Source organism: Sceloporus occidentalis, unplaced genomic scaffold (genome assembly GCF_023333645.1).
Source record: "Sceloporus occidentalis isolate IW3139 unplaced genomic scaffold, rSceOcc1.0.p SCAF_2, whole genome shotgun sequence".
In the NCBI taxonomy this organism is placed as follows: Eukaryota; Metazoa; Chordata; class Lepidosauria; order Squamata; family Phrynosomatidae; genus Sceloporus; species Sceloporus occidentalis.
The window spans coordinates 13,601,287-13,623,807 of record NW_028316982.1 but is presented as its reverse complement, the minus strand read 5'-3'; the positions used below and the strand labels follow the sequence as shown (position 1 = coordinate 13,623,807).

Sequence of the window (22,521 nt, the reverse complement as noted above, 5' to 3'; positions counted from 1 at the left end):
TGTTTCATGCTTTCTAGGTGCTGCACTTGCTGAAGGATTTCAGACACGTTTCCAAGAGTTTCAACATTTTGAGAAGATATTTGAGGTAAATTTTCTGAGCATCTAAACCAGTTGTCTTTTGGGAGTGGGGTTAAAACAGTGACATTTTTATATCAGGGCCAATGTGAAACATTACCTCCTCCATAATGTAGCAAATCCCAATAAGCACTTTCCTGTATCAGTGTTACTTCCACCATACTGAGCATTGCCATAGGCAAGCACTTCTTGGTGATTTTGGTGTGAAGACTGTACGATTTCAGTTTTTTTAAATGTTAACCATATATGGTAACCATAAAAAACCAGCGAGGGTTTTTAAATACCACTTTGTTTAATAGGAATTGCTAGTTATGATTGCTTAAACACACTCACCTTATTCCAGGATTTCCCTAAAGAGGTGCCTAGACTGGGCTTCAGGTGTCTCCTTTCATCCTGGGAGACTAAACTCACAGGGAGGCTCTGCATTCAAATAACTCTGATATATCTCTTTAATTCTAACTACATTGGTTAAAGCAGAAGGGAGCATTACATACTGTAGAACTGTGATGGCGAACCTGTGTCAGAGATGGCATGTGATGCCATTTTCCCCAGTACGTGGCAAGGGGAGGAGGAGGAAGAGGTGCATGCTTGTTCCTCCTCCTTCCTGGCCTCCAATTGTCTCTTCATAGGCAGCTGGAAGCCAGAAATGGCAGGGGGAGAGGAGGAGGAAGAGGCACATGCCTGTTTCTCCTCCTTTCCAACCATTCCCGGCCCCTAGTTGACTCTCTGGAGCCAGCTGTAGACTGGGAACGACCTGGGAGGGGAGGAAGAGGCATGTGCCTGTTCCTTTTCTTCCCCCTGCCCCCCAGCCCCCCAGTTGTCTCTGGAGAGGCAGCTGAAGGCCCGGGGGGGGGGGGGGGGCAGGGGAATACCACCCTGGGAGTCCTGACACATGGAGCACAGAGGTCACATGCCCAGAAGGTGGAAGGCACACCTCCAGAAAGTGGAAGTCTTGCCCCCAGCATTGGGTAACACCTGGTACTGAAGACCTTTTAGTTTGGGCACTTGGCCCCTAAAAGGTTCACCATCATTGCTCTAGAGGTTTTCCTGAGGACAGTCTTCTGGGGTAGAAAATAGCTTTCCCTCCCTCAACATGAACATTTCTGGTTAAGAAATGGAACTGTATCTATGGTATGCTTCCTTTATGTTAATGGTTCTCACTCTTTGTTGTACCATATTTTTTAGTCTTCAGCTTCCAGAAGCTCCAGCTGTGGCCAGTGGGGAGAAATTCTGGGAGCTGAAGTCCAGATCATGAGCAGGGCCAGAGACTGAGAACCACTGCTTCATGTAGACACATATTGGGCAAGGCTATTAAAGCTCTGCCCCTTAAAGGACTAAACCTTTTTGGGGGGAGATAACTGAGATTATTTTCAGAGTTCTGCTATAAAATAAATTTACATCTGAGCGTTCTTTTTGTTTTCCCTAAGTGTGTTGAACTGTTTTTCTTGTTCTGAAAAGACATCCAGAATATGACTTAGAGCAATAAGTGGGTGTTGTTTCAATGTAAGAGTTACTGTAATGTATTATTATGCTTTATTTATATAGCTCTGTAGATTTGCACAGCGCTGAGATTGTTTTAACTCAGAGGTGGGCAAATTGTAGTACTCCAGATGTTGTTGGACTGCAGCTTGAAGCAACCTGAGCTATCATGGCCAATTGTGAGGAGCTAATTACAGTACACAGTTCTTCCCTGTTTGAACTGGAGATGCTAGTCACAGATTCCAGGACCTTCTTCATATGATGTCATGTGTTGTCTGGCTGCATTATTTATTGGGGAAAGGGCAGATTTTGGTATGGTCACCCATATGTTCTGATAATGTGGATGACTGAGTTTGCTTGAATCAAATTCCTCTCTTTTTACATTTTCTATCTCTCTTCCCTAGACATTACTAACTTTTGTACTTCTTATAGCTATCTACTACGGATTTTCTGATTGTGTAGTGCGTGGGCATGAAATCATAACCCTTTCACCCTCTGCCTTTTTGCCTGTCTGGAATATGACTCTCCTACACATCTTGTCTAGCTCTAACAATGTGCTGTTTATATTTGAACCTCTTGCTTTTTCATTGCTGATTTCTAGATCTGCTTCATCGAGGATCAAGGAGTTTTTATTAACTATTATTTTGCATTTCTTTTTTGTTTACTTTTTATTTTATCTTTCTGCCATCAACTGGATAGAGTAGGACTAAGATCCCAAACCCTGAGTGCGGTAAAACAAGATAGGAGCATTTGAGAATTGTCACTCCCTTTGTCAAATGGGCGAATCATAGAATTATAGAATCGTAGAGTTGGAAGAGATCACAAGGGCCAGTCCAACCACTGCCATGCAGGAACTCTCAATCAAAGCATCACCTGATGGCCATCCAGCCTCTGCTTAAAGATCTCCAAAGAAGGAGACTACACTACAATCCGAGGGAGTTTGTTCCATTGTCTAACAGCCCTTACTGTCAGGAAGTTCCTCCTAATGTTGAGGTGGAATCTCTTTTCCTGGAGCTTGCATGCATTGTTCCGGATCCTGTTCTCTGGAGTAGCAGAAAACAAGCTTGTCCCTTCCTCAATATGGCATCCATTCAAATATTTAAACAGGGTTATCATATTACCCCATTAACCTCTTCTCCAGGATAAACATCCCCAGCTCCCTAAGTCGTTCCTCATAGGACATGGTTTCCAGACCCTTCACCATTTTAATCATCCTCCTTGGGACATGCTCCATTTTCTCAATGTCCTTTTTTAATTGTGGTGCCCAGAACTGGACACAATATTCCAGGTGGGGCCTGACAAAAGCAGAATACAGTGGCACTATTACTTCTTTTGATCTAGACACTATACTTTCATTGATGCAGCCTAAAATTGCATTGGCCTTTTTAGCTGCCACATCACACTGTTGACTCATGTTCAACTTGTGGTCTACACGGTCTCCTAGATCCTTTCACATGTAGTCTCGTTCAGCCAGGTGTCCCCCATCCTATATCTGTGCATTTCATTCCCCCCCCCCCAAGTTCAATAACATACCTACCTCTGTATTGAAATTCATTTTGTTAGCTTTGGCCCAACTTTCTAATTTATTAAAGTCATTTTGAATTTTATCTTGTCCTCTGCACTATTAGCTATTCCTCCTAATTTGATGTCATCTGCAAATTTGATAAGCATGCTCCCTATTCTTTCATCTAAGTCATTGATAAAGATGTTGAATAGCACTGGGCCAAGGACAGAACCCTGTGGCACCCCACTAGTCACTTCTCCCCAGGATGAAAAGGAGCCATTGTTGAGCACCCTTTGGGTTCAGCTGGTCAGCCAATTACTAATCCATGTAACAATTATTTTGTCTAGCCCAAATTTTACAAGCTTTTTTGCAAGAATGTCCTGGGGAACATGAAACCGCTGGGAGAGATCATCCGGAGACATGGGGCGCGGGGTTATCAGTACGCTGATGACACCCAAATCATTTTCTCTATGTCTCCGACTGATGCAGTGACTGGGGATGGCGTCTCTCCTCTCGTGGCCTGCCTAGAGTCAGTAATGGGCTGGATGAGGGAAAACCGACTCAAGCTGAATCCAGAGAAAACGGAGGTACTAGTGATAGGTTCCCCTGGTCCAGGAATGGTGGTGGTTCCACCTGTCCTGAACGGGGTCACGCTCCCTGTGAAGGACTCCGTGCGCAGTCTGGGGGTGCTTCTTGATTCGTCGCTTCACCTGACTGCTCAGGTGAATGCGACGGTCAAGAACACCTGTTATCAGCTGCGGCTTATTCGCCAGCTGCGCCCATACCTGACCCAGAGGGACCTAGAAACTGTTGTACATGCTCTGGTAACCTCGAGACTGGATTTCTGCAATGTACTCTACATGGGGCAACCCTTATACCAAACCCGGAAACTACAGATGGTGCAAAATATGGCAGCCAGGCTGGTCACTGGTGTTTCCAGGACCAGCCATATAACACCGGTGCTTAAAGATCTTCACTGGCTGCCTATTCGTTTCCGGGCCCAATATAAGGCGTTGGTGATTACCTATAAAGCCCTAAATGGCTTGGGCCCAGGATACTTGAAGGACCGCCTCTCCCCATACATTCCGTCCCGCACCCTCAGAACATCCGGGCAGCTATTACTGAAGGTGCCAGGGGCTAGGCTTACCTCCATCGCAAGGCGGACATTTTCCATCGCCGCCCCGGCCCTTTGGAACACGCTGCCCGCCGAGCTCCGCTCGATTACCTCCCTGGCCCAATTTAAAAGGGAGTTGAAAACCTTTTTTTTCCAGCTAGCATTCCCCGCATAAAAAATCCTGCGGGCCTCCCTCCTCTTCCGTGGCAATGAGGATGGGCTATTGGGGTTTAGTTGGTTTTATTTTATTCTTGTATACTGTATGGTGTTGTTTTTAACTATTGTATCTGCACTGTAATTTTATGTAAACCGCCCTGATCTGTGGAAGGCGCGGTATATAAATAAAAGCTTTATTTATTTATTTAACTTTGTCAAAGGCCTTACTGAAATCAAGATATACTATATCCACAGCATTCCCTTCATCTACCAAGCTGGTAATTTGATCAAAGAAAGAGGTCAGATTTGTCTGGCATGACTTGTTTCTCTGAAACCCATGTTGACTTTTTGTGATTATGGAATTGCCATCTAAATGTTCACAGACTCTCTGTTTAATGATCTGCTCTAGAATCTTTCCTGGTATTGATGTCAGACTAACTGGACGATAATTGTTGGGATCCTCTTTTTCCCCCTTTTTGAAGATGGGGACAACGTTTGCCCTCCTCCAGTCTGCTGGGACTTCTCCTATTCTCCAGGAGTTCTCAAAGATTATTGCCATTGGCTCCAATATTACATTTGCCAGTTCTTTTAATACCCTTGGATGTAGTTCATCTGGTCCTGGAGACTTAAATTCATTTAGATTAACAAGATATTCCTGTACTATCTCTTTGCTTATTCTGTGCTGAAATTCCCCTATTCTGTCCTCTGCTTCATTATCCTCATGTTGAGCATCCTTTTCCTTTTCTGAGAACACAGAGGCAAAGAAAGTGTTGAATAATTCTGCCTTTTCTCTGTCTTCTGTTAGCATTTTGCCATCTTCTCCATGCAGTGGCCCTACCATTTCCTTTTTCTTTATCTTGTTATGGGCATAACCAAAAAAGACCTTTTTATTGTTCTTAACCTCTCTAGCAAGCCTGAGTTCATTCTGCACTTTAGCTTTTCTGACTTTACCCCCACACATGCTAGCTATTTGTATGAATTCTTGCTAATCAGATTCTTTTACCACTTAATTAATGGGAATGGATTTAGTATCATTCTTCTTTGGACTGGCACATCATTCCTGTTTTATTTGCTTGTTATATTTCTATGAATCCAAGGTAGCATACATGGTGTTTGTATATTTGGGGACAGACTAAGCGCTGTGATAAATATCATGCATGCAGAAAGCTCTGGCTCATTTCCTGGTTTTCCAATTAGAAGGGTCCCAGGTAAATGATGGGAGAGGTTTTTTTTCCAACACACTACAGAGCTGCTGCCAACCAGAACAGAGTTCTGGGCTCAGTGCACAAGCAATCTGATATAAAGCAATATCCTCTGTTCCATATAAGCTGACATCTAAAGTTTCCAGATTCCTGCAGCATATTACCATGATCAGCAGGTTCATTTCATATATTAAGCAGAGACAAGCCTGTATTTGCTAAGGCATACATTTCCATGGGAGCTGAAAACAGTCAGAGCTGTCTGACCAGAGTACCTATTTTACTACACTTATATATTACAGGTGTACCTCTACACATAAAGCCATTATGTGCACAATAACTCTTGTTGAGAAACCCATCTGGAAATGCTGAGTGACTGGTTAATGCCAGTGGATCTACATTAATCATAATGCCTTGCTTGTGTAATTCTTTTCTTTTGCCCCTTGCACATTACTGTAGCTAGACTATAATGGATAACACTCACTTACTGTTTAATAGAGTTATGACTTTGCTTTCCATCTTACTTTGTTCATTTTGCTTTTGTTCTCTTTATCTTATTTCATTTTTAAAAAAGTTGATTTAAGTAGCAGCAGAATGGTTTCTGACATAGAAATTCCAGATTGTTTTGGTGATGGAATTGCAGTAATGTGTATTGTGGCTTGGGCCTCTCGCAGGAGTGTATCTCGCAGTCAGCAGTGAAAACCAAGTTTGAGCAGCACACTATCAGAGCTAAACAGATCCTAGATACTGTGAAAAATATTATGGACAGCATAAACGTGGCAGCAGCCAACCAAAGGTAGGCCTCTTCTGTTGTGTTCACCTTGTTTAGCTAAGCTGGAAAAGGCCCCTGGGTGGCACTGACCTTTCTTCCTTTATCAGGATGTATACAGCCCTTAACCCAATGCTGGCAAGAGGTGGGTACAGTATCTTTTTTGGTTTGTCCCTTCACATACAGAATAGGAAAGTTTTGGCTTTTCCAAATAACCGTTTGATTTTACCTTAGCTGAGATCCCAGGGTCCCAAATAATGTGAAACCTTTGTTTTTAGATCTTGGCCATTTGCTGTCTATTTAAAATTCATGCATCAGCATCCAAGCAAACCGTTCTGTTCCAATTTGAGAATAGGCGTTTAAATGGAGCCAGCAGAGTATTCTGTGTATACTGCCACACTAGTTTAAACTTTAACTTAATTGATCTTTAACTAAAGGCCAGGATTCACAAGTGGGCTGTGCATAAGCTCAAGGTGAGCATTACAAGTGGCATCACTTGCTTTGTCTTTTTATTTGCATGGAGTTTTTATTTGTTCTGTAGACTTTAAAAGAGAGAGAGAAGGCGATGAAAGGGAGGGCAAGACTCCCTGTAACTTGTTGCATAGAACATGGACTGTTGGTGGGGGCATCTTTATACAAGGGGGAGATCCATACTGTCTGTCATAAAGGAGCCCCTTCCTCTTCCCTTATCATGGTATTGTGTGTTCATTGCAAGACAAGGAAGAGATTAACATATATGGTAACTAGTCAAAGCCTCTTGTTCTAGTTTGTATCCTTGAGCCTAGCTTCGTGTTGACCCTGTCAAGCCAGAACGATAACAGTAATTATGTGCTCAGTTGGCCTGTACAACTGTATTTTTGGACTATTTAATATATAGATACAGGCTGATGGCTGCCTTTCTGCTACTTTAGAGTTCATTCAATGGAAGAGCGAGAGGATCAGAAGGACAGACTGGAATTTGTACGAAACCAGCTCAACCTATTAACAGAGGATATAAAGAATAAAATCAAAGAGGTTACAGAGGAAGTTGCAAACAAGGTATGTTGCTGATTCCTCAGAAACTGAATAGTTAATGAATAAAATCTTAGTGTGACATTAATGAACTTATCAAGTCTTTAAAGACCTCTGCTGCTGGAACTGAAATTAATAAGTACTTACCACTTCCGAGGAGTAGAGCAGAGTGGCTATAAATGGGAACTATGAGCTGGGATTCACAGAGAAACCTAAAACAGTCCTCTGTTTCAGACCAAAGTGTTTTGTCACATCAATAATAGAGGAGCTACTATTGATTGGTTTTATGGGGTTTTAAGGAATAGGGGCAGACTATAGAATGGAATAAATATCATATGGAGTAGAGCTTGGGTTCAGTTTGTAGTATTCTAGTTGAACAATCTTGTGTACTACATCTGGGACTGATCTGTCTGGGATGCCAGAGAGAAGATATTAAACAGTTCTGGGCTAGACAAATGAAACATCTAAATTGGTATAAAGCAGTTTCATAACTTAAAGGTTACTGAAATAGTTTATATAAAGGACTTTGAACACACTTTTTAAAAGCATATATGACAGAGAGGCATAATTCTCCAAAATATAGTTTTAAAATAACCACCACATAGGTTTTTTTAAAATATCTTTTTCATGCTGCTTTTGTCCACTACACATTTCATCTTTTCCAGGTGTCTTCTGCCATGACTGAGGAAATTTGTCGACTTTCTGTTTTGGTAAACGAATTTAACTCTGATTTTCACCCATCCCCACAAGTCTTGAAACTATATAAAAGTGTAAGTTCTGTCGCAGGTGGAAGTTGGTTTCAGTTCTGTGCTTCCCTAGCATCCTAATTTTTTTTTTTTACAGTAGTTAATTTTATGTGTTAGCTACCCCCTTTGGTTTGAAGTCCACATATTGTTGTTGTTATTGCTTTAATACAGAGTTGGTCAGAATGGTAATGGGGGGAACACATTATGTGAACCCATCTATTTTTTATGATTTAGAAAAGAATAAATTATTGCTTTCATATTTATTTGGTTCATATGCTATAAAGAAATCAAGGAGTAAAACTAATAATCTCAAGGGGTTTTGCAAAAGGGTCAAGAAACCATTTTTGCCCCAAAGGCTACATTGGCTATGTGGAACTTGAAGGTTCACCGAAGGCAGTGATGTGTGTGGTCAAGATGGAAATTGGGTAGAATTACAGAGTTGTTATTTTTTCCAATTTCAGTCCTTGCCTTTCCTCCTCTCACATATCCACACATTTAAGACACCACTGAAAGCTTCAAAGATCTACTTCTAAAGATTAACACATATCCCCTGCTGAGGGATAAAAAAAGATTTCTGGATCTGCATGAACTCCAAGCTCCTACTACCTTAGTTCTTCACTCTGCTAAGCTAAATATTATTAGGTTCTGTTGTTCTCAAATGCTTAGCAGGTGACCAGAAGTTCATTTAGAGAGCACAATGAAGCTGGAACACAAATATCAACCACATTCCAATAGTTAGCTTAGAAAGAAAGCAAATTAGCTAATCAAAAACTAAAGACAGGAGATTAAAGGAAGGAGGCCATAGTAATGGAGAAAGAGTGTGGTCAGTTGAGATAGGTTTGTGGGCCAAATTAAGCTGGAGCCAAAGGTCATCTATCTTTGCTCCTCTTTTTTAAAAACTGTTTGAGATTTCTGTTGGTTTTAAATCATTTTAATAATGCCAATTACTACCCTTGACCTAAATTAATAATATACAGTTAATTTTCACTTCTAAACACAGACAAGACAATATGTAACAAATGAATACTGGCAGGGGAGGAGACTGATTAAAAAGCAGAGTGTCAGCTATGACTCAATTATTGTTTTGTAGAGAAGACAGTTGCATTTTGAGGAAGGCAAACATTGTCTTATGAGCAGGAAAAAAACGACTACATGCCTGACATCGTACACACACATGCACACACTCCAAATGCTGCTTCTTTGATCAGGGAGAAATTGTGAATTACACGGCTTCCATTGTCAGTTTAGTCAGATAGAGTGGTGAAATTAATGTCAGAAAAGGACCCCTAAGAAATGAAGTTGTGTGTGAAATGCTACTAAGCCTAAAATATTTACTACCTAGAAATTGGTTGTATTATGTTAGGACAGTACATGCAAAATAATATAATGTTATTATATCAATAGTTTATTATGTTTGTACCTTGAGATATGTCTAGGGAAATTGTAGGTGTTCTAATGACATGCTATTGGCTGTTCACCACTAAAAATTGTTGAGAGTACTCAGCGCTCAAACTACTACTTAATGTGCCATTTAGAGACTAGAAATCTCAGGTATGCAAACAGCAGAGAAGGCAGTGGGAAATAATTGGCCTGCTGGCTACTCTTAAACCTGAATTTGGGGAATTTTTTTTTTAACTTATGTACTTTTAAGCAGAGTGAGACAAACCCCTCCGGTTGCAGTTTTTCTGTGTCATAAAAAGGATAGTTATTTACTTTATTATTGTATCTTAGTGCTAGGAAGGGGGCTTCTGGGATTTTCTGTCTCGGGTACCAAATTAATTTGGCTAGCTTTGGGCACGATACCTTTTGGGAGCGGGACAGTATTTGGTGTTGTGTCAGAACAAAATGTTTGGAGCCAACCCTGCTACAGTGGAGAGGGACATTTGGGAGGCTTCCATCAAATGAAAGCTTACTAATTATTTTTATCCTGCCCCTCATGCAGGTGAAGCAGTTCAGGAGCTGAGTGGTTTTGTGCATTACCAGGCAGTTAGGAGACTAAAGATGGGCATACAAATAGGTGGTGGTGGTGGTGGGGGGGGGGGGGAATCACACGTTGTTGCTTGCACTTTTCTGTGTCTGACTTTTCAGTAGTGAACCTTGGCCAGGCTGCCTGCTTAACTGCCTGCTTTCTCTGTCAAATGCTAGGAACTCAACAAGCACCTAGAAGAGGGCTTGGGGAGGAACCTGGCTGACCGTTGCTCCAGTGAAGTCAACAAGTCTATGCTTCAGTCACAACAGGAAATGATTGGTAATCAACTCTCAGAATGCCTACATTCTGCTTGCACTGTCTCTCCCAACCACCCATCTCCAAACCTCTAGCTGCATACTTGGAGTGGGGATGTATTGATTACAGTGCTTCAAATCCAAACATCTTAGGAACAATAGGGCTGCCCCATTGTTTATTCCTTTGTGTACAGATTCAGAAATAAGATCAGTTCTAACCAAAGAGTTCCCTTTTTATTTTCTTCTGGCTCAGACCTCTTTGTCTGGTAAGCAGCTACATCACATAGATGTCCTCAGTTCTCTAATCCTGGGGTTCTTACCAGGGTACTAGTTTCCCACTGTATGAGCTCAGTGCTGATGTTCTCATTTCACATCTAGCTACAGGTGCTTCTCAATTCCTGCTTGCTTTCCACAAGGCATAGAATGGCCATATGCTGAGGAGGCATCAGAGATTGTACAGTAAGTCTGGGGGTGGGATAGTTCATTGCTCAGCTTAGTGTAGGACCTCATGGGGAACTACTATGCTGCATTGAAGCATGCAGGATTGCAGCCATAGTTTGCCTTGTTTTAAACAAAATTATTCTTTACCTTTTAAAACTGATCTTTCATAAGACAAGTTATTTATTTTAAAAATCTTATGCCATCTAAAATGCATGCATTGAATGAGCACACATGAATATCAGACATAGCCAGAACTCAATGCAGAATGGTTTGAAATCAGTCCATCTTTACTTTTTATTTGCCTTTCTCCTTTTTAGAAAACCTGCAGCCCCTGTTGCCTCCATCTGTCCAGAATAAGCTCCACGTTCTAGTTCCATGCAGGAAATTTGATCTCAGCTACGATTTGAACTGCCACAGCCTTTGTTCAGATTTCCAAGAAGATATCACATTCCGATTTTCTCTGGGCTGGGCTGCTCTTGTCAGTCGTTTTTTGGGGCCAAAAAACACCCAAAGAGTCCTTTTAGCCATGGCAGAGCCAGCGTTGACAGTGAGTACTTCAATGGATTCCTCTAGATGGCTTCAGCTTGTTTTGCCCCTTGCACAAAATGGAACCTAATCCACCAAATATAAGTAGTATTATCTGTGCAACTGTGGAAATCTTTTGTGCACAAAAGCGTAATTCCCAATTCACTTACACGGCAGAACAACTACATTACATTGTGTGTGTGTGTGTGTTCTCAAAGATCCCTCAGACAGTGGTGATTAACCATCCATTAAGAAGCCAAGCCCTCCCTCCAGTCCATCTCCCCTGATCCAGGCCTCGGAGGTGGAGAAGATCTGCTGGACCTGATCCTATTCCCCACCACCACTCCCTTCTCCTTTTGTGTCATGTCTTTTTAGATTGTAAGCCTGAGGGCAGGGAACCGTCCAATTAAAAAGATTGTATATACAGCGCTGTGTAAATTTACAGCGCTTTATAAATAAAGGTTAATAATAATAATGGTGACTGTTCACCTGAATTGTATAATTAGCACATTGATTTTTTGACTGAGCTATGTCCAATTAAATAGCACAATAAAAATTGAAGACTAGCAAGTCCTATAAAATTTGTATAATGATCTTAGAGTTTGAATTACATGATGCAAAAAAACCCCAAACAAACCCTATTTTACTTCAGTGAAGCACTTGCAGGAAACCATATTAAAATATGTTAGGAATGATGCTTATGCTTTTTCTGTTCACATCAGTACCTATAAGTAGTTCAGTCCCTTTGAATTCTGCTTTCGGATCATGGCCACATTAAAATAAGAAATCCTGTCTTAAAACCCAGCTATTCCCCAGGTAGATTTGTCTCAGAGTTTGCATTCTTCTCCCCTAGATTCCTAGGTCTCTTGCCTCCACCCCTTGTGCCCCCAGTGCTCCAGCTCTGACAGCAGAGAATGCATCACAGGAGGAGCTCATGGTCTCTCTGGTTACTAATCTGGCGTCCCTGACATCCCGGACCTCCATGACAGTCATCATTGTTGGAGGACTGGTGAGTACCCTGACCAAATCTGCTTTATTGAATAGTGAATTGAGGACAACTATACAGGAGCATTTTCACCTCTCTCTCCATCTCTTCTAGATTTATCATCAAATCACTGAAAGCAAAGACCTGTTTATTACAGGGGGGTAATCAGAACCTAAATCCCTTGCTTATGCTACTCAGTAACACACTGGCCTGGTGTGCAGTTCTTGTTTATATACATATTTAAAACTTTTTAAAAATCTGCTGCTCCAAGCAGTTTACAAAATTGGAAAAGAACAAAACAGCCTAAAAGTGTTCATACTGAATGTAATAAACTGGTTTTTGTTTTTTAAACTAACACAACATGTAAAAAGCAACAGTGTCTGCCTTTCAATAAAATGCTATTCAGGAACAATAATAAAATAAGATGCTCACTCAGAGGGGCATTTGAATATTTTAAGGAAGTAATTCCATAGTGTCAGAGCTTTTTCCAGAAGGGCTGGATCCTTCCAGTTGCAGATATGGTCCTTTAAGGAAGGTGGCTATCTCTGAAGATCATAACAGATTATGGTTGCTCCTACAAAGAGAGGCAATTTCACACTCAGCAGTGAAATATTTTTGTCTCCCAGATGCACTTTGGTCCTACAGAAGGTATGCATTGCCAGACTGACAGTATATGTCCTTGTAGAACATTGCCACCTGCACAATAGTAAAGCCTATCCCCAAAATTCAGTAATGTGCTATGTAATTCCCCCACCCATCCCCAAAATAAATTCAGTGACTTGTCATGAGACATTTACACCCTGTAATATATTGGAATTCTCACTGAGGTCAAAAATACCCAAAGGTCACACCATGAGTTCTTGTAAAAGTTTGTTTGTCCTAGTTTCCTATCTCCAAGGAATGCTTTCTAACATATTTTCACTTGTCTAACTCACATGTTTGATAGCTCCTGTTCAGGTTCTGATCTTGGTGCTCTTTTGCAGATTTGGAGAACTGTTGGCTGGAAAGTCATCTCCCTTTCTTTGAGTATGTACGGACTGCTGTATCTCTATGAGAGACTCACTTGGACAACCAAAGCCAAAGAACGAGCCTTCAAGCAGCAGTTTGTAAACTATGCCACAGAAAAACTGCAGTTGATTGTCAGCTTTACAAGTGCAAACTGTAGTCACCAGGTGCAACAGTACGTCTTTGCTGTTTTGTGATTTCTTTTGGAACTTCTCTTCCAAAGAGAGAAGTTCCTTTCATACTTGCTGCTCAGCCTTTCTGCACATATTGCTCAGATGTATATCGAGATGATTCCATTTCTGAATGTTAAGTGAATAGAAACGTTTCTTTAATCAATACCAGGAAAGATTCTAGAGCAGATCATTAAACAGAGATTCTATGAATATCTAGATGGCAATTCCATAATCACAAAAAGTCAACATGGGTTTCAGAGAAACAGTCATGCCAGACGAATCTGATCTCTTGATAAAATTACCAGCTTAGTAGATGAAGGGAATGCTGTGGATATAGTATATCTTGATTTCAAGAAGATCTTTGACAAGGTTTCCCATGACATTCTTGCAAACAAGCTTGTAAAATTTGGCCTAGACAAGGTAACTGTTAACATGGATTTGTAATTGGTTGACTGGCCAAACCCAAAGCCCTCCCTTCAGCCACCATCTTGGGGAGAGAGAGGCAGGCTAGCTCCAACTGCCTGCCTGAAAGAAGAAAAAGCCCTCCTTCTGACCACCATCTTGAGGGGGAGAGAGGCCTGGCCTGAAAGACTAAGAACCCTCCTTCTGACCACCATCTTGAGGGGGAGAGAGGCCTGTTATGTTTTATTTTGACTTTGTATTGTACTTCTTGTTGTACACCGCTTTGATCTAATTTGGAAAAGCGGTATATAAATAAACATTATTATTATTATTATTAAAGGGTGCTCAACAATGGCTCCTCTTCATCCTGGAAAGAAGTGTCCAGTGGGGTCCCACTGGGCTTGTCCTGGGGCCAGTGTTATTCAATATTTTTATCAATGACTTGGATGAAAGAATAGGGAGCATGCTTATCGAATTTGCAGATGACACCAAATTAGGAGGAATAGCTAATACTCCAGAGGACACGATCAAAATTCAAAATGACCTGAATAGACTAGAAAGCTGGGCCAAAGCTAACAAAACTTGGCTTGGGCCCGAGTTACTTGAGGGAGCGCCTCTCCCTACATAATCCGCCCCGCACTCTCAGAACAATGGGGAAATTTTTACTCAAACACCCTAAGGTGAGACTGGTAACGACTCACCAAAGAGCCTATACAATGACTGCTCCAACTCACTGGAATGCACTCCTGGAGGAGATTCGACTTAGTTGTACATTGGAAGCCTTCAAGAAGGCTCTGAAAACCTATCTCTTCCAGTTAGCATATCCTCCTGATTCTCTTTAGAGAAAGTATTCCCCAACTAGATTAAGACGACTACCCATAACTGATATCCCGACTATTTTTAACTGCACTGTTTTTAAAAATTGAATTGTTCATAACTGCTTTTAATCTGTTTTTAATATTGCATTTGACATGTGTCACAGAGTTTTATCGTATGTACACCGCTTTGATCTGGAGGAAAAGCGGAATATAAATAAAAGCTTTATTATTATTATTAAAATGAACATCAACACGGAGAAATGTAAGGTACTGCACTTAGGGTGGAAAAACGAAATGCATAGGTATAGGATGGGGGACACCTGACTGAACGAGACTACATGTGAAAGGGATCTAGGAGTCCATGTAGACCACAAGTTGAACATGAGTCAACAGTGTGATGTGGCAGCTAAAAAGGCCAATGCAATTTTAGGCTGCATCAATAAAAGTATAGTGTCTAGATCAAGAGAAGTAATAGTGCCACTGTATTCTGCTTTGATCAGGCACCACCTGGAATATTGTGTCCAGTCCTGGGCACCACAATTTAAAAAGGACATAGAGAAACTGGAGCGTGTCCAAAGGAAGGCAACTAAAATGGTGAAGGATCTGGAGACCATGTCCTATGGGGAACGACTTAGGGAGCTGGGGATGTTTAGCCTGGAGAAAAGAAAGTTAAGAGGTGATATGATAGCCCTGTTTCAATATTTGAAGGGGTGTCATATTGAGGAGGGAGCAAGCTTGTTTTCTGCTGCTCCAGAGAACAGGACCCGGAACAATGGATGCAAGCTCCAGGAAAAGAGATTCCACCTGAACATTAGGAGGAACTTCCTCACAGTAAGGGCTGTTCGACAGTGGAACACACTCCCTTGGAGTGTGGTGGAGTCTCCTTTGGAGGTCTTTAAACAGAGGCTGGATGGCCATCTGTCGGGGATGCTTTGATTGAGATTTGGTTGGACTGGATGGCCCTTGTGGTCTCTTCTATGATTTGATGATACTGAAAGGTTACATTTCCATCCTGGCCTTTTCTTTTCTTCCTCTTTGGATTGTCTCTTTTCACCCAGTTCTTTTCAGTCATTTTTAGCTGAGTTCTGTCTGTGGCATTTAGAGTGTTTCTCTCCCCCTTTCATTTCCCCAAAGGAGGGTAAACCAAGTGTTGTCAGGTCGGCATGTTAAGTGCACTGAGACACAGAGCCATGATACTTGCAAACTTGCCTAACAAAGCATTGACACCTTCCCAGTCTTTCTACTCATCAAAGATGAAAATTTCCACTTTATATTTTAGACCACCCTTATGGCTGACTAAGCTCAGTGGGTTTCCATGACAAAGTGGGGAATTGAACCCTGGCCTCAAGAATTCTACTCCAGCACCCAGACTGCTACTCCATATTGCTCTCAAAGATGCTCTGTTGTGGTATAAATTGTGCAATTGGCCCTACAATTCAGATTTTGGACATTATCTTTAAAAGCAGGTTTCTTGTAGGAATGAAAAAGATTAGGATCTGCTATTTTGACAGTTAATGCCTCAGTGCTGTCATAATAGACCCCTTTTGTTTATTCTAGCATTGTGTTCATGTGCCATGAAGTTTTATTTATATCCAACTTTTCTCCTGATGGGGGTTCAAAGCAACTTACAATGTAGGGTGCTGCAAACAGGGTGCACAAGTAAAATTTTCAGTTGCAGTACCCACACTCCAGCAACTACTAGCCATTCTACAGAATTTTGTAGTCTAAGTAACTCTTCTATCCAGTTTGCCCTTGGGAGCTTCCAAGGAGAAACAAGTTGATCAATTGAGTTTTGTGATTTACTCTTAGGGAGATGGCCACAACATTTGCCCGTCTGTGCCAGCAAGTAGACATCACTGAGAGAAAGCTGGAAGAAGAGATTGCGAGATTGTCCAAAGAAATTACTCAATTAGAAAAAATCCAGAACAACTCAAAGCATCTACGGTAAATAAATAGCTGTGGGAAGGCTGCCTTGCAGTGACTGGGATTAGGGGTTGGTTTTTTCCCCATTTTTAAATATTTATTGGTAGAATGAAATTAATAAATGTTATTATAATAAATCGATAAAACAAAATATTGGTTAATTCGCCTTACAATAATATATAAAAACTTTTACATAATATCCCCCATACATATAATATATCCCTTTATATTCCATTATTTACTACTTTATCTAAATCTAATTCATATTTCTTTTCATCATATACTTTTCATAATTCCCCCGCTCCCCCTGTTTCCCCCTTCTCCCAAGTGCTCCCCATCACCAGAGCCTAATATCTTCTTATTACTCTACCTCCAGAATTGTAGCTCTTCCTCTGGTGGTAAGACACCTCCTTCTTTTACTAAAACCTTTTGTACAAATGTTTTCCATATTGCTTCGGGAATCATTTCTCTTGATTATTCCTCTTCTAAACTTAATTCCACTAGTTAACTTATCATTAATTGCTGTTTGCCATATCTCTCTATACCAATCTTGTATTTGTAAATCTCCCTGGTCTTTCCACTTTTTTGCTATCATTAATCTTGCCGCTGTTAATAAATTTGTAATTAGATCCTTTATAACTTGGGTGCAGTTAGTTTTATCATATAAAGATAATAAAGCTATCTTTGGACAAAATTCTAAATCAATTTTTGTTATTTCTTTTATCTCTTCAAATACAATTTGCCAAAATTTCCTTACAGTTCTACAACCCCACCACATATGCATATAAGTACCTATCTCTTGACACCCTCTCCAACATGACTTTGAATAATTCTTATTTATATAACTTAACCTTACAGGCGTTAAATACCATTTCCAAATTATTTTATAATAATTCTCCTTTATTCGTATAGAATAAAATTTTAAATGGCGTTGATTCCAAATTTTCCCCCATTTGTGGACGTTTATTTTTTTTGCTAAGTCCTCCTCCCATGTTGTCCTAAGATCTTCTTTCTCATTATATTTTAATAATAATTTATATCTTTCACTTGTGACCCCTTTCAAAGTTTCATTTGCCTGTATACTTTCTCTTTGCCTGATCAAATGTTCAAATTTTGTATATTCTCTAATCTCTCCAATATTTTTCTCATAATTTTTTGTCCATTGTTCCAATTGAATACAATTATACCAAGTTAATTTTGATCCTTGCGATTTCTCCTTTATTTTCCCTTTCTCCCTCATTATCTTCATCCATTCTTTTATCCTATATATTTCTTGACCTTTTACCAATTTCCCTAATTCTTCCTTTAAATTTATTGGAAATTTTTTTAGCATTATAACTGGTGTTAATGGTGAGATGGCTGGCATTAATTTTTCTTTATTTTCCCCCCCAAATTTCTTGTATATTCTTTAAAAAGGGGTTTTCTATTTCCTTCATTTCTTTCATAGTAAATTCTTTAAAAATATATATTTTCCAATTTTTCCTCTATTCCTGTTGTTTCCATCTCTAACCAATCTAATTCCCCTTTCTCTATAATTCCATCTATAATATATCTTATTTGGTTTGCAGTATAGTACAGTTTTAAATTTGGGAGACCCAAACCACCTTCTTTTGGGGGTTTATACCAATATCTTTTATTAATCCTTACTTTTTTATTCCTGTTACAATAATTATTCACTAATACTTGCCAGTTTTTAATTTCAACATCTGATATTTGTATTGGCAACATCCTGAACAAAAAGTTGATCTTAGGCAGAATTTTCATTTTTATTAATGCAATTCTACCGAACCATGATAGTTTAATATTTTTATATTCTTCTAATTTCCTTTTAATTTCTATTTTTAATTTTTTATAATTCTGATCCTCTAATTTTTGTAAATTTTTTGTAATTTTTATTCCTAGATATTTAATTGTATCTTTTACCTTTACATCTATCTTTTCATCCTTTAAAACATTCTGTTCTAACGTTTTTTAATAATTAAACAACATTAGCTCTGATTTATTCCAATTAACTCGTAATCCTTTCATTTCTCCAAACTCCTTTAAATGGTTTTTCACATTATTCATTTTTCCAAGGGGTCTCTAATTGTTAATAAGGTGTCATCTGCAAATAAACTTATCTTATTCAGTTTTCTCATCCCAATTCCTTCCAGATTTTCATCCTCCCTAATAATATTTGCTAATATTTCAATAATTATTGCAAATAAAACCGGGGAAAGAGGGCATCTTTGCCTTGTACCTCTAGAAATTGAAATTTGTTCTGTTATTCCATCATTTATTGTTACTACTGCTATATTATTTAGATATAACTGATCTATCAATCCTCTAAACTTTTCTCCCATACCTAATTTCTTTAATGTTATTTTTAATGCTGGCCATTCCACACAATCAAAAGCTTTATAAATATCTAATGCCATTATTCCTGCTTTCTGATTGACTGGGATTAGTTTATAAGAATACTTAGCTACCAGATACCTGAAAGTGTTGCCTAGTAGTAGATACATCAAATAGCCTTTTCATATTTGGTTTGGAGTGCTTTTGGGCATCATAAAATCACGGGCATGTGTTCAGTCAGCCAAAGAGTGAGTGAGTGAGTGTGTGTGTGTGTGTGTGTGTGTGTGTGTGTGTGTTTGATTGATTGATTGATTGATTGATTGATTTGGAATGCCCCTTTTTATTTTGTTGTAAAGGTTTATTAAAAAAAATTATGTACCATCAGAAAACAGAAATAATTCAATAAAATAGAGATCAAAGATAAAACAACAAATGTAAGAAGCTAAAAACATTGAAATGCCCAGGGAACGAAATAATGTTAAACTGTAAGTGGTTTGGTGATAAAAGTAGATATCCATTCAAATGGGCACCAGGCCATAGACTTGGCTTTTAAAGCCCAACAAAAAGCCCTGAATCCTATTGATAATCCTGTTATTGAATGGCAACAGCAGTTTCTGAATGGCAATACACAGCACATTATCGAAGTACACTCTTATAGCACTATTTCACTTCTACTGTTCTGGCTGCCTGCTGTTGCATTCTGAGGCTTGAAGTTCAGTAAGGGCTAAGAGCTCTCTTGCTGAGAATGCTAAATGCCCCTCCTTAAACTGCAAATCCTAGAATGCAACTGGAGGCAGCATTTAAAGTGGAATAGCAGTGCTATAAGAGCGTAGTGCGGTAGTGTCAATAAATTTCATTGATTCAGTCGGACCTACTTTATTCAGCAGTACCAGTGGGATTCAGGCTTTTTAGATTGACCTCAGTAGTGAAGAGGGTAACCATTAGAGCTCCTTGAAAACTGATGTCATGTGAACAAGGTGAAATATACTTGTTGTGCGAACCACTTGGAGCTGCTAAATCTTCAGAAGCAGTCTTGCATGTGACTTGCTGAAATGCGTATTACTTGTAGGGAGCTATGCCCATTCCTTGGGGCCTCTTTAGATACTTTTAAGAGCAAAAGCATATTTAGGTCACCATACACTCATTAAACCTTTTTTGGTTACATACTGCTTACATTACACTTCTAGATGTTATTATTAGCTTTATTTATAAAGCACTGTAAATTTGCACAGTGCTGTACTTACAGTCAGTCAAAAATAGAATAGAATAAACCTGCCTATGGCATACATTCTACAAAAATAATTAAACAAAATACATATTAACATTTAAATAATAAAATATAGCAAACAACAAATAAAATTAAACCTAGGTTAACAACAATATTGTTGTGTTTAACCTGCCTTGAATTCTCCTTCCTTCTATTCTCTCTACTATTGATTTAAAATCCTTGTGCTATAAACTGCTCTTTAAGGCTTCTTATGTGTGGATAGCTCTGAAGAAATAGTGATTTTAACAACATGTAAAAACTATGTGAAGCATAGAACCTGGAGGAAGTACCCTTTTGACCCATAGTTCCCAAAAACCCCAGCTAGTGGAGCCATTAACTATGCTGGCTGGGAGATTCTTGGAAATATTAGTTTCTTCTCCACTTTCAGGATTGCATTTCAGATGCTGGGGACTGTTAGTCCTGGTTACCGTTGACAATGGCTAAAACTCTAAAGGACTTCTTGTATACCATGGCTGTGCATGCTCCGGAATCCAGTATGTCACACTGACTCATTTTTGGCTCATCTGAGGCTGCATCTGCATTGCAGAAATAATCCAGGTTGACTCCCCTTTAATTGCCATAGCTCAATGCTATGAAATTCCGGGAACTGTAGTTTGTTGTTCCGCCAGAGCTCTCTGACAGAGAAGGCTAAATGTCTCAAAAAACAAGTTCTCAGAATTCCATAGCATTCAGCTGTGGCAGTTAAAGTGGTGTCAATCTGGATTATTTCTGCAGTGTGGATGCAGCCTCAGAAACCAAAGGGCTTAAACACAGCTACATGACTGCCACTTTGGGCAACTGGAAGTGATATCACATTGCTCGTGGTCACGTTTTGGACTTATTGTTGGCTTTTCTCCACATGTGGGGTGGGGATGAGCTGAAAGCCCTTTAAAGCCTTTCTATAGCAATGTTTTTTCCAGCCAAAAAATATCATAGAATAATGGTGGCTTTGGGGGTTGGTAGGTCCAGAGGGTCATACTGGACCCCCAAAAGGGCTGCATGCAGCTCAAAGGCCACACAATTCTCAGCTTAGTTGCTTACCTTTTGGGAAAGTGCGGAGTAAAAACTTCCTGTAAACAAATTACACATACCCATCACACATGACTGTGTCTTCAGCAGTTTCCATAGGTGCTGGCCTAACACTACCATCCTCTGACTCTCAGTGTCCTGCTTACGGTGTACTGGACTACCTGCGATGGCATTAACACAGGTGTAAACTACACCGAGTTGTATTGAGTGGTAGCAGTTTTCCAGAGCAGATTTGCTAGGGAGTGGGGAAGGATAGTTTAACATCATCTGCCTCTCCTTTCCATTTGTAGAAGCCTCTTCTCATGGAGATAATGTCACTGATTTTGTTTTGTTGCTACAAATTCTTTGGGTTTGGGAGGGATGGTGGAATTGTATCCAACTGGAAAATAATGATTTCCCTCTCCTTCCTCTTTGTTTTGTAGGAAAAAAGCAGTTCACCTTGAAAATGAATTTGATTGTTTTACCAAGGATTTTCTCCAAAAGAAGAAATGAAACCTTCACGCTTTTCTGATGCCGTAGGTGCAATTTAGAAGACGATAATGTCATACCATCCTCTCGTCACATGAATTTTTCAAGCCCCCTTTCTCACCAAGTATTGCCTCTCTCTCAACATTTAGGTTATGAACTGTGCCTGACAACAAGGAGAGCTAAGCAGTATTTGCTGCTGGGTGAATCAATTTTGCAACTTTTCGTAACAGAGAAATAACTTATATTTATTGGCACACATGAAATTTGGCGATGTGGAGAAATAATAAATGAGCAAACCTATAGTATTTTGTATGTGTATTTCAAAGGGTCAACCCTCTCTTTCTGGCATCCAGGGAGAGAAATTAATGAAATTAGTACCCCATCCCCATGATTCCTGTGTCAAAATCTTCTGTTCACTGGAATTGTTTGTGGGAATGTGATCTACTGGCTTTTTTCAGGACTCTTAAAGAGAGCTGAAGTATAATGACAGATTTTTACATGGGATGTATCAGGTACAAAGGCAAAGAGACTATCAGTTGAGCTTGGCAAGAGACAAATCCATCTTTCTCATCTGACTGAAAGGAATGAGACTTTCAGCTTTTGCACTGCATTTTAAAAGCTTTAACATGCACTCAAGTAGTCCCTTAGTTAAAATTAGCTAGCAAATTGTTTTAGCATGATAAATTTAGATACTATGTGGGTGCGTAAATTCTTTTTCCAGTGAGTAATTCTTTCCTTGAAATCCAAAGCCATGTCACATTGTCAAGTAGCAATACGGGTGCTAGATGTGTGTGTGCCACCACAAAAGTTTGTGCAGTAGTGTTCAGTCACATACATCCCCACCTACTTAAATAGGTATGAGGTACTGTTTTGAG

At 39.8% G+C, this 22,521-nt stretch overlaps 1 protein-coding gene across 5 annotated transcripts in view; it reads left to right on the top strand.

Annotated features, from left to right (window-relative positions):
- The window catches only part of MFN1 (mitofusin 1), a 39,481-nt gene extending 17,535 nt beyond the window's left edge, over window positions 1-21,946 (top strand). For 4 of the 5 annotated variants that reach the window (XM_089508795.1, XM_089508792.1, XM_089508796.1 and 1 more), the window contains 10 exons: window positions 18-85; window positions 6,202-6,323; window positions 7,208-7,334; window positions 7,973-8,077; window positions 10,199-10,301; window positions 11,035-11,264; window positions 12,096-12,251; window positions 13,211-13,407; window positions 16,435-16,569; window positions 21,601-21,946. In XM_089508795.1, the coding sequence (XP_089364921.1) occupies window positions 18-85; window positions 6,202-6,323; window positions 7,208-7,334; window positions 7,973-8,077; window positions 10,199-10,301; window positions 11,035-11,264; window positions 12,096-12,251; window positions 13,211-13,407; window positions 16,435-16,569; window positions 21,601-21,670 (1,313 nt within the window). In that variant the 3' untranslated portion in view covers window positions 21,671-21,946. The remainder of the gene's footprint in view (window positions 1-17; window positions 86-6,201; window positions 6,324-7,207; window positions 7,335-7,972; window positions 8,078-10,198; window positions 10,302-11,034; window positions 11,265-12,095; window positions 12,252-13,210; window positions 13,408-16,434; window positions 16,570-21,600) is intronic. The other variant, XM_089508794.1, reaches the window with a different exon arrangement.
- Window positions 21,947-22,521: the final 575 nt, after the last annotated feature.